At 39.5% G+C, this 13,154-nt stretch overlaps 1 protein-coding gene across 2 annotated transcripts in view; it reads left to right on the plus strand.

The window, feature by feature from the left end:
* The first annotated feature begins 1,102 nt into the window (after window positions 1–1,102).
* The window catches only part of nfat5b (nuclear factor of activated T cells 5b), a 56,702-nt gene continuing 44,650 nt past the window's right edge, over window positions 1,103–13,154 (plus strand). For both annotated transcript variants that reach the window (XM_054732130.2, XM_015952960.3), the window contains exon 1: window positions 1,103–1,406. Coding sequence is in view for 1 of the 2 variants with exons in the window: in XM_015952960.3 (XP_015808446.3) it covers window positions 1,337–1,406 (70 nt within the window). In the remaining variant the exon portion in view is untranslated. The remainder of the gene's footprint in view (window positions 1,407–13,154) is intronic.

Genomic DNA, 13,154 nt, shown 5'->3' on the forward strand with positions numbered 1-13,154 from the left:
GGCACATTTAAAAGACACACCGTTGCAGCATTATTACGCTGATTTTCAGGCATGGTGTGTCTTATAAAAAGGGCTTGACATTGTATGATGATTGGAAAGAACACCTTGCCTGGGCCCAGGATGAAATAAAGGATTGCTCATTTTCCTTTGCTCTTCTGGGCCCCCTTCCTACCCTGGGCTTGGGACAACAGACCTGCTTGTCCCCCTTTTTCAGCAGCCCTGGTTGCAGCAACCTATGGATATTAACAGTCAAGACATAAATTTAGAGTGTAAAGTGGCTGTAGACCAATGAAGCAGTCCAATTACTTCTAGGGGTAGTTCAAAAACATTATTTTTTTTGACAAAGAAGACAGTGAGAAATAACTAAAAACCTATCTTCGTCAAAAGTGAAAAAGCAACATTTTTCAGAGAGGGGGTTTTAACCCTCAGGCTGAAAATAAGTTTTGATAAAAGGACAAACAACTAAGTCCTTCAGGGGTACTTCTGAGTTAAAAAATGCTCATGAAATACGTATGTGGAGTAACCAGGTAGGCAGGTTTTAACTCTTGCAAACCTGCAACGCCTGCCTCCAGAGGGTTAAGTTTCTCTTAGTACTCTAACGTCTACAATGCTGATTAGTTGAAAAATCTAAAAACAAAATAATGGTAGTTTAAAACAACACACCATATTATTTATAAAAAAAAAACAATAGCCAGGCTAACTTGACAGTTTTGGGAAGTGTTTATATTACTCATAAATACACATGAAATATAAAGAATACCAACATTCAATAAGTTTCTTTTAGATTTATTTTATTGTGAATGTGTTATTTGTTTATTATTTTCAACAAACAAACAAAGCATTAGAAAAATGACAATCACAAGAACTCATGTTTTCATTATAAAATTATTTACATTTTTTTGTTAACTGAAGTACTATTTTTAGAGTTAAATTATCAAACTAAGACAGTATTGCGTTTTTATTGAGATGAAACAGCAAATAAAATAACTTTCATTTATGATAACATTTTGTACTTAAAAACAACAGAAAATTAAAATTGTTCAGTAAAAGTGATTTGTGCGTGATGCGTCATCGCGTGGGCGTAACTCTCCGCGTGAGCTCTGGTCGGCCGTTGACAACAAACATGAGTTGAAGGCGGACCGAGGGGCGACTCACCAGCCTAGTGGTCACAGGGGCAGCCAGCCAGCAGTATTAACGACAAACTCGGGGCAGTAGCTCAGTTCTTTCCTGAACCAAAGTTTTATATTTTCAAGTTGTCAGAGAGAACGTTTTTTCAGCTACGTGACGCCGCGAGAGTGACTGAAGGTGTCCGGTTTCCTAAATCTGAGGGATTGCGATGCCCTCCGACTTTATCTCCCTTTTCAACGGGGACCTCGACCTATATTCTCGGAGAAGCTTGTCTAAAGGTAAAAACCGTTATTATTACACTAGACTCTGCCTTACTTTTGCTTTTTATTATTATTCATTGATTAAACGTGCAACTTAAGCACTTACCTGCGTGTGAACAGAGGTGGCGTCATTCATCTGGTAGCTTCAGTCACATGCCTGCTGACAGTAATTTGAAGTTTGGGTCTCTTGCCTTCATGGATTCTTTGTGGGTTTCTTCAGTCGTTGTCTTTTCATCAGACTAAAGCCCCAAGCTGCTGGTTGCACACCAGTCAGACCAGTTTAGTATCACCTTACCAGCTTTAAAACGGTCCTATCTATTTACTCTTAATTGTTTGTCTCAATAGGCCGTTGGCCTACGCCCCCTCGAGGCGCTGCACATGCACCAATGTTTGCGCTGCACTGCGCCTAAAGTGGCGCTGTTGGGGCCATTAACATAAACTGTGTAATCATAAGCGAGTGGAGCTCCGGGCAACCTGCAGACACAAGAGAACGAACTCTGTTGAACTCAAAGGTGCAAGGTTTAAGAAGAAAATCGCCCTTTTCCATTCCTCCTTTATTCTACTTGTTAGTTAGCATGATCACTTTAAAAGGCACAGAAGTTTTCGTTAAACAGCTTTTGTTAAATGTAAAAAAGCTTGAAGTTGGACTGAATCAGCTTGTCAGTAGTGCAAGTCACCACCACATTTGGATATTCATAACTAAACACATTTGTTGTTTTTGTTGATTGAGAGTCATCCTGGCCAACTACAAAAGTTTTTTTATACAGTTACATTAAAGTAATACTTTTTAAAATCAACTGCCCAACTCACTCACAAATTAAGTAGAGGATTTGACAAATCCATTGGTTAGCTCGCTCCTGTTTTAATGACAATTCTGTGTTCAGTAATTAAATCAAAGAAAGTGATCTGCTCTGCAACCTAGTTTTGTTGTGCATAATTCTCCTGAGAGACTATGGTGGTAATGACATAACTTCATACTTTAGCTAAGGTTGGGAGCTTCAACCGTTCGCTCACCTGCCATTCAGAAATAAAATAAAAAGCAGATTGCAGAACATTGAATCACTATGATTGCAGGCCTAATTTGCCAAATGCCAGAAGGTAGGGTGGAGGTATTGCAGTGTATCTGGATAATTGGTTAGTTCTTAGCTGTTAGATGGTTTCTGGGAATGTAAATTCAAGATTTTTAATGTTATTTTATTTTTTCAGTTGAGAAAAATCTTTTGATTCAAAAAGACAGAGTTCCATCCAGAGTTTATTAAATGTAGTTCAATGATTGTAGGACAGCAAGAGCTAATTTTTTCACTGCTAATTGTTGCCACTCAGAGACCAGCATTTCTGTTGTAGATAAGATGAAAGACTCTACACCAAATAACTGTCTGCTTGAGGAGTTTGAGGAAGGAAAAAAATTCCTCCATCTCAATGTACAATCGACTTTGAATCTGTGCTTCTTTTAAACAATTTTTCTAGGTTATCTGAGTACCTTCACCCTTCACAGCCACCATCTTTCCTTCCTGTGGTCTTAAAAAGTGCCTACCACATTTTTCTTAGCATATTTTTAATTTATGGGTTGATTTTTCTCAGAACTACAAGAAAACAAAAATGCATGCATGTGTGCAGTTTGAGTGCAAAAGGAAGCACTAAACTGTTGAAATAGTTTGAAAATGCCCTGAAACACAGCAGTGCTTTGGTGTTGAATAAGCCCTTCAAACTGTTACGCAAAGCAACATTTCTGACATGTTTTGTCATTTCACTCAGACATGAATAGTTAGATGAGTCATTGGGTGCTAGAGTGCATAACCAAGTCGCCGCCATATTGGGTGGGTTCTTCACTCTCCAAATCCAACTTGAACCAATGCAGAGTGCCTTGTTTTTTGTGCAGCCTGTGGTTGCAAAAATGGCACACTATTGAAAACAGATCACGTGAGATTACTGTTGACTTTTCTGGCCTACCTGGTGGGATTTTATATTTAAATTTTTTTTTACTTATCATTTTATTATATTTACATTTTAATTATCATGCCATACCATATGTCCGTTTTTGTGAAAAAAAAAAAAGTTTTATATATGATTTTATTAGCTATAAGGAAGGTGAATCATGCCCATCTACTTCCGGACTATGTACGATGTAACCACAGCTGCCCTGGGGTGCACTGACAGAGGTGAGGCCTGCCGAATACTACTGGTCCCTCTGACCACCACCAGCAGGCAAGGCGGGTTGCCCATGGACACAACAGCAGCATTCTCTGGTTGGAGTCGGGATCGAACCTGCAACCTTCCGGTTACTGGACAACCCGCTCTACCTCCTGACCTACTCCTGTCCCAATATGATGACCATAAATTTAAAAGGCACATCCTGATGCAAAGAAAGTGCTTATTTTCAAACAGGGGCAAAAGTTATTTTAGGTTTTGTGTGAAAATGTATCCAGGGATAAAATGCACAACACCAAATTGAGATAATTGAGCCAAAAACAAAGAAAAGCAAGGGGGAAAAATGGCTGTAAGTTTAGCGAACTTCGAGTCCTTTGTCCAGGAGGCAAAAAACTCACCATAAATCTCACCATGTGGTAAGTAGCAGCTATGCTAGGGCAGAGGAGATTCTGTGGTGATGTCATATTTGCGGTGTGCCGACGTCTCATTTGTAGTAATAGGAATGCCCTGAATCGCAGAAACGTTGTACTTCAATTAAAATGAAAATTAAGTACATAAGTTGCAACAATGTCTGTCACGTAGTTTAAGATTTGTTTGCTTGTAAAAATTTGTAAATAAAATGACTACAAATGTGTGATTTATTTCACTGCAGAATCTCACTTACTTACCACATGACCAGATTGTTTGCTTTAGTTTTTCCCACATTTAATGCACCCTCTTTCGTCTTGGAAGAAAAATTTTAAGCTTGCTAAACGCGCAGACATTTCTTCTCTGTGTTTGGTTTGATGGCATCAGTATGGTGAGACACATTTGTAGTTCTGTATGTCTTTTCATGTAAAACTTTAAATAATGTTTGCTGCAGTTCAGAAATAAGCGCTTTAAGCGTGTGTAAGGTGTCGTGTGTAAGACATTAGTTTTGCATCCTGCTGGTAAAGGCACATTCTCTAGATGTTTGTAGATTTACTATTTTGTTTACGAGGAAAACTAATTAATTAATATAACATGGACGGCTTGTGTCCTAAATCTGTCCCCTAGTGATTTCATAAATTCAACTAGATTTGAGCTTCTTTTTTTTAAATAAAAGATCATTTTAACTTACTGTTCTGTTTAGCAAATTTTTCTTACTTTTGGCAGCTAAATTGAGAACATGTTTCAGCACAAGAATTGTCAACGGAATACCAAGGAAAAACAACACTGTGACAATATGAGTCAGGACAGGAAAGCATTTCAGGCTACCTTTTGTGGTCCATGAGGGACTCCAGGATAATGGATGTAATAAAATGCCCTCCCAGCAGTTTCAGAGCACAGATGAAGAATGTTATTGCTTGGATAGATGTACCAGTAAGCCTGTTTAGCAATTGTCAGCCCTTAGATCTTGACATAGTTCTTTTTTTATTTTTTATTGACACCCACAAAAGCCGGGTCAATAATTAACTCTCAGGCTCCTCTGTGTATAAACCTGGGTTTAAATAGCACTCTATTAATATTGACTCTGCTGTGTCAAGCCAGCGTAGCAGCGTGTGTAGCGGCATCTGTTGATGAACGGAAAAGCCTCTCAGATGGAAAGAAAATGAACAAAAAAATCTGTCTTTAAGTAATTAATATTTAATGGCATCATGAATCCTGTTATATTTTGGTTACGGGCACATCTTATTGATCTGCTCTCATCCATCAGACCCGTTTGGAACAAAACAGTTTTGTTTTGATTTTTCACACAAGTACCTCATGACTCAATGATCCTGATAACCTTTAGTCCTTATAAACATTATAGGCAGGCGCAATGCTTTTTGTTGTTGTTCGGAACTTTCTTTGTTGTATCTTCATCAATTCAATCCAAACCAGTTTTACTTGCTTTTGACTGTCACATTTGCTTCCCTTATGCAGCTTCATATATTTGCTTCACTATTTATTGGAGTATAACATATATTTCCTCTTCTAAAGTCCTTTCTTAAACATGGTTTAACAAAGGTTGCTGTTTGGCTAATGAACACTTAGGAAATTATTTTTAGATAATTCACCACCACCTTTGTGTTGGGGCAGAAGTATTTTTTGATTTGCTTTTATGTTTCCTTGTTTTGTTTGCGAGCCACACTCGAACACAAAGCACATTTAAACTCCACTCGGGTAGATTGTTATTTTGTAAGGTTTCAAACATCCTCCATTCTGATCTGCCTGTTCCCCAACAAAGTTTTTCTTGTTATTAGATGACTGAAACTTGGTTTGCCAACAATACGTAAGCTGGTTCTTCGTGAAGGCATAATACTTTTTGTAGAGTTCTTGGCTTTCATCTTCTTCAGTCAATTTGTTTTTACTCAGTTTTTGTTGGACATTGCTATCTTGAGTGCATATCAGCCCAGAGTAGGGCATTCAAACTTTCTCTTAACTTTTAAACTATAATGTTTGGGCCCATATGGTAATTCCTCTACAGTGATGATTTTGTGTGAAATGTTACATCCTGGCAAATCTGAGGATGATCTATGAACAATACTATGGAGCAGCGTAAAAAGATATAGAATGTGGCTTGATAGGGAAGTAAAGTCATAGCACGTTTAGTCCTCCCTTACCTCAGTATCTATTTTTAAATATTGCAGAGTAATGCACGATTCTATTTTTGAATGACTTAAAATAGTTTCTGGCAGTGTTAAGCAATACTTTCAGGCCTGATTTATTTTTAACCTCCTGAGACTCTGTTTTTGTATTTGGTGTGATTTAAAGAAAAAAACATACCTAGTCATTACTTATTAGTCGGCTCATAAACGTGAACAAATAATAATAATAATAATAATAAAGTACTAAAAGCATAACATTTTTGACAAACTTCTTTGAAAAAAAGAAAAAATGTAAGCTCAAAGTAAATATCAAGTGTCTCTAAATAATAACAATAAAGGTCTAAGTTGAAGAGAATAAAATTATAGTGCAAGAAGTCAGTGTCTACATAAGTGGACAGTGTCTTAGGAGGTTAAAAATCCACATTATAAAGTTAAGCATGTTTTTTATTTTATTATGATGCACAAATGGTTAGTATGAATTTTTATGTCATTGCTAAATCTGATGAGATCATTCAGTTTTTTATTGAAAAAAGCTAACTGAATGGTAATGCTAATTATTCACACCTCTTAAATTGGTGTGTGTTTGCTCTTTTATCCTCAGTTGAGTCTCTTTGAGAGTAATCATTAACTCTAACCAAACTTCAGTAAGGATTCTAATCAGGGTCAGGTCAAAATATCACCTCCTTTGGTATTTACTGCACACTTGTGACTTTGTTTTGGCTGCACAAATCAATAAGTGGTTAAGCTGGTGAAAGCATCCAAAGTAGATTTCTTATGTTTTTTTTTTAAATGTACATTTGGAGGGCTCTAACATATCAACTCTGGTTTCTTATATTACCCCGGTTTCATGCTGGAAGCATCAGCGGCGCAAAATGGCAGCGAAACGGTTTTACTCGCGAACTTCAAAGCGGTCCTTTTCACACCGGGAGAGTCTTGGCAGTGGCACGGCTTCCTCGCTGTGCTTTTCGCTGGACTCGCGAGATCCCCCGATCCCTTGAGATTTCAGGTCACGGTTTGTTTATGCAATCGGTCCTTGTCAGACACTTGACCTGCATGTCAACCACACCCCCTTATCGCCATTTTAGGTGTATGACTCGCGATGCTAAGGGAAGCTGCAGCTGAAGTTGAAGTAGAAGAAGCGTCAAAAGGATGGATAAAAAAGAACGAGGACGAACGCATCCCTTACAGGAATAAACTTCTGAAGGAGGACAGGGATCAGTATTTTCAGAAATCGTCTACAATCGATAACATAGATCCCTACGACCGCAAATGAAACAGAGCTCAGACGTTTTATTACTGCTGAAAATCTATCACTTGAATAAACATAGCACTACTTCAACATGTTTCTAATCAAGTAAAAGTAAAAAGTAGCCGTACAAAAACATTACTTCACTAACACCGCACCAGGTATTGTTTCTGGATGGGTGTTAATTAAACAAGTTAATATCAATATAAGTTGTAAGGTACAGAAACAATATCTACATGCAGAGGTCACGCTAGACATGTATTTTTCTTCATTTTGACCGACAGAATTAAAATAATGGTCACAATCGTTTCCTCCCACCAATTTCATTTCTCAAATAATAATAAATAAGAATTCACAATTTAATTTTCATTTATTTTTCATTAATACTTAGTCTAAACAAGGTGACCAGAATGTCCAGCAACTTATTAATGTTACAATTAAACTATAGAATAGGAACTTTTTACCTGCTGCTTTCTAGTTGTGGTTCTGCTGCTGGCCTGTGACTCACACAGACGCGCTTCGAGCTGCTCTCACAGCTCCTCAGCACGCTGATAGCTAGCTGCACTGATCATGGTGTCCAGGTCTGAGACAGGGCTGGGCGATACGACCTATAATCAATATCACGATATATTGAAGATTTCACCTCGATAACGATAAATGGATGATAACTACTGGTATGCGCAGACACAAATGTTGTCCCACTAGATGGGGCTGCCACATGTATTACGTTGAGTCATATTTTTATGTGACTCAAGGTGGTACAGTTTCTTGAAGGGACATTAACGTTGCCAACCTACACATTTCTTTTCATTTTTTTTATTATCAAATTTATTGACATGGGAATAATTCTCAATAAGAGTCAGAAATTTCGATAACGACATTTTCGATTTATTGCACAGCCCTAGTCTGAGAACATGCTCAGATGTTCTGATGGGAATCTTTTTGTTACCTCTTATGTTCTCTGTGAGTATGAATGCGTTGGGGTTATTCCAGTCTGTCAGAATCAACAGCCTTGAGATTTCTCTGTCAAAATAAACGGTCATAAACAGAAAATATCCGGTTAACTCGGTCCCTCCCTACATTTAACTTTTTTGCCTTCTTGTGAAGGTAGCACGGCAGCCTTTCACACAACAGGAGGGTACCATTTTATGCAGGTTTATAAGCTCACAACACACAAAGTGACCATCACTTTCTTTATTTATACACCTAGCTTTCCCATCATGCAACGCGCTACAGCACCCGATAAGTCACCTGACAAGGAACAATCCGCCATTAAACCCAAAAGAAGGAAATCACGTTTGATATCATTGTTTGATGTCATACATGAAGTTGTTCTGCTCCATTGCCAGGATTAAAGCCATGAAAAAACACAGCTGCACTTCCGGAACGATGTTGTGAGTAAATAAACCGTTGGGTTACATGTAAGCTTCATATATATGAAATAGCATTGTTGCAGTACTTTCATTTTAAAAATTACTGGGGATTTTACACTGAAACGGTATGTGATTTCCTGTCTAGCCCAATGTTAACTGCGCAAATTAATGTGTCTCAGAAGCGGCTTGTAGAAAAAAAAAAGAACCCGGGGCATATCCAATCTTTTGCGGGGCGGTGTGCCGCTTCTGGGACGTGCCTAGTCTATGGACTTTAATGGATTATATTTGAAGCAGTGATGTTCCGCTGCCGTTCCACGCTGCTGATGCTTTCAGTGTGAAATCGGGGTTGAAGACTTGTAGAAATCCTCAAAATTTACTTTAGTCTTATTAAGTGACACTAAATAGCTCTGTACAAAGTGCATATTTTAGCATTTGCATTACAAAAGTCAAAATATTAATGAAAACACAAGTTAAACAAAATTAAAACTGTCGTTGGTAATGTTGGTACATTTTGTATCAACATTGGTGCACGGCAGGCATGTTGCCAGAAAAGACAAAGTTGTAGATGAATCTGTAGCCTGACAGTTTTGTGTGCGTACCACAGTTTTCTTTTATTGATTTTATGACATGCAATGAAGTTGTTACACTCCGGTGGCCTCTGAAGTATTAAAAGTATGTTGGTGTTGTAGCTTTCCCACTCAGTCCGGATCTTTTTGTGAGAATAAAGGATATTAGTCTCTGCGGCTTGTTTTAGATGAGCAGGTTTGTTGTGTTTATGTATATGTGGTAGCAGATTTTTCATCTGTTGCCTATAAATAATTTTCCTTGTGGAGTATGATATTCACAAACTAGAATAGCTGCATGCAAAAAATTACAAATCACACACAGTGTGTGTAGAAGAGAGAGCAACAGTGATCAGTTGGGCTAGCTTTTTTTTGCTTGCACTCATGAGGAGGACTTCTAACACTCTTTTGTGAAAAGCCCAAGGCACCTGTGAGATGTAACAACCCTTGTGCTTTTCTACACGGCAAGATAACTCTGAAGTGAGACATTAAATATTAAGTGTGGCTAATCTTGGCTAGCTGCGGTTTTTCCACTGGTCGACGAGATGCCGCAGTTAAGGTGTCAGAAGCTCATAAGTTGGCTGTACAGACTGTTTAACCCATCGCCAAGACTTTCTGGCTCAGAATGAGAAGGCAGTTCCTCAGCATTGATCTATTTGACCTTGAATTATTCAGTTAGCTTTAAAGTTCTCTATAAAACATACATGTGCATGGACGATCGGTCTGTGTTCACAAGGGTTCATATGGTTTAACACCAAAAATACAAAGAAAACCTGTAGGAGTAAAGCAGATGTTTGTTTTACCCTGAAACACTAGAAACTGGAACACCTACTCTGTGTAATCCAATATGTCAGTCTAACAATAAACTCCCCATTGGAAGGCTCATTATATTCAGTTTTTGTTGAGACTGTTCCAGAGAGGTCTAAATTCAAATGGGTTTCAACAAACCCCATGACGTACTTTGGTCTTTTATAAGACAAACTCTTTTGACCTGTTGCACTCAATTCTCGTTTGTCTTATTCTAGCTATTCTCTTCTCGTGGCATTGTCCTGCCTCCAGTCATCTGATTATTGTTAATGCGAATTATGTTTTTAATGAACAACTACTAGTGATTAGTTCATCTGTGGCTATGTTGACTACTTAGCTGGAACGAACCCTTAGAGTGATTTAGCTGTCGCCGTCAGGTGGCCAGCCAGAAACATTGCAATATTTGTTTAGGCTAAGACCTGTGGTTTGTTTTCTATCTGGTCATGTCTTTGCACCAGTTCAGGATTCTTTGCACTAATTTGCAGAAAAAAATCTGCATGTCTAATTTATTATTTAGAATATACAGAGGAATGTATGTAAGAAATGAAAGTCATAACAATATGGTGTTTCAGTTATTAAACATTTAATTGTGATCCAGTTTGGTGATTTGTTTACAGGAAAGGATCTATTAAGCTGTAAATTGTGCTTTTCAAGACCTTGTCTTATGACATTGGTTCCATCCATTTGTCTTTTTTTCTTTTATAAACGAGTAGTGCTGGGTGATATGGCAAATATTTCATATCCCGATATAGCTCATTTTATATCCTGAAAATGATATACAGTACAGTCCAAAAGTTTGTGGAGACACCTGTGTCATTCAATGTGTTTTCTTTATTTTCATGACCATTTACATTGGTAGATTCTCACTGAAGGCATCACAACTATGAATGAACACATGTGGAGTTATGTATTTAGCCTAAAATGGTGAAAAACTGAAAACATGTTTTATATTCTATTTTCTTCAAAATAGCCACCCTTTGCGCTGATTACGGCTTTGCACACACTTGGCATTCTCTTGAAGAGCTTCAAGAGGTAGTCACCTGAAATAGTTTTCAACAGTCTTGAAGGAGTTCCCAGAGGTGTTTAGCACTTGTGGGCTAGAGCCCTGCACGGGCCTAAAATCTGAGCCCGTGTCCGGCCCGGCCCGAGGGGGTGGAGCCCCAGCCCGACCCGGCCCGAAAAGGTTTTCAGGATTCTCTGGCCCGGCCCGAGCCCAAGCCCGACTTTTTTTTTAACCAACTAAATGAAAACAAAGTGCGTCAATCCGGACCAATGTGTTAAAAGACGTGCAGGATCCGAGTGTCGCAGAAGCGCATGCGAGAAGCTTCCTCCCACTGAAGCGAGTGTTTTCCAAACCCTGTCGCTCAGAGAGACTTGTCACTTAGAAAATGTTCCCTGATTAGGAAACTTTGGCTGAATAGCGCTTGTTCCTGTCTCCAATGTGCGACACATCCAGGAGCCGTCTGAGGAGAAGCCCAGAATCTCACATCCTCTTCAGCTCATGAGCGCATATGATTACACACAAGCGTGACCCAACCCGGTCTCACAGTAAGACCGGGTTGGAACTGTTCAGGTTTACGCAGACAATCTTCACATAGAATTGACTTACAGATATAAAATTAATGCAGTAAAATATAAAGCATTTTATTTAAATATCCATTCACTATTTTACAAGCACAGAGAGCCGCATCAGATGGATGGAAGAGCCGCTGGATGCCAATCCCTGCTCTAGTTCAAGATATCATTAAAATTCCAAAAGTGCTGAAAAGATTAAACTGGGGCTTTCCGTGCACATACAATACATTACGGTATCCACCGGGATTCCCTGTCTTGAGCGCAACGAATCACAACACAGATTCAGAGACGTGCTGAGTTTGTCATCCAAAATGCTCCGTTTTATAACTTTTGAATGGCTGATCAGATTCAGATAATTCCAATGGTTCCTAAAAGTACATAAAAGCAGCTTTCCAACGATCTATAGCATGAAGCAATCAGAGTTAGAGAAAATATCGCTACGAGGGGAAATCCTGCTGTACAGCCTGATTGAAACGGAGCGCAGCGCTGCGGTGAAAGCGGATAACCTATAAAATGACATGTTGAGGACACAAACTCAATACATCTCTTTTATTGTGAGGTAATAATTTCTCCGAGTTTTGCGGTTGCGGGCGGGAGTAGACATGTACGCTGCAGGTGCGGGCGAAGGAGTGTAACACACACGTTGCGGTTGCAGGCTGAGCGGGATGAAGAAAACAGTCCCGCGCAGGTCTCTACTGCTGCGTTTGTGTTTTAATTTTTTTTAATGATTTCGATTAAAAATAAAGGCGCCCGGCCTGTGTCCGAGGTAATTACACAGTCGTTGGCCCGAAGCCCGGCCCGACGGTCCGAGGGCCGGGCCGACCCGAGGGCCTAGGGCTTCAGTGCAGGGCTCTATTGTGGGCCTCTTTGTAAATGGCCATGGTCATGAAAATAGGGAGCCTAAAGCCTGAGTCATGCTTCTCCGTAAGCTCCAAAAGGGAGAGACACGCACGCACGGATGGAGACATTTTGCCCTCATACTTCTCCGTCTCCTGGGGAGTGTTGCAAAGCAATTCCCCGCCAGGACAACAGAGGGCATAGCGCTGTTCTGTGGTATCCTGTCATGTATCCGGTCCAAGATGGTGTTTATATTGTTTTTTGTATATAAGTGACTTTTTGACACAGACAAATTTGTCTCTCATTCTCCTCCACCTCTTCATGCGCTCGCCACCTCTAAACCCACATTTCCTGTCATTTCCGTCCACAAATAAAACGCTTGCTGCGCTTCTTTTCACTCCTCCAGTCATGGGGGAATTAAACACTCATATTTTTAGAGTTTTTTCGCGAGGTATTCTTCGAGCTTCTCCATGTCTGCCGCTAGTTATCCTCGGCTCTCTTTATGTTTTTGAGGGCGCAATGACGGTGGTGTAGACGACAGCGGTGCCCTGACCATTCACAAGCTTGGGTTCTCCGTCTCGACTATGTCCGTCCTTGCGGGGGCTCTCCAGCAGGCCCGCAAGGACGGATAATGGTGTTGCGTGTTTCCGCACTGACGCAGACGCAGA

Source organism: Nothobranchius furzeri, chromosome 9 (assembly GCF_043380555.1).
Source record: "Nothobranchius furzeri strain GRZ-AD chromosome 9, NfurGRZ-RIMD1, whole genome shotgun sequence".
NCBI lineage: Eukaryota > Metazoa > Chordata > Actinopteri > Cyprinodontiformes > Nothobranchiidae > Nothobranchius > Nothobranchius furzeri.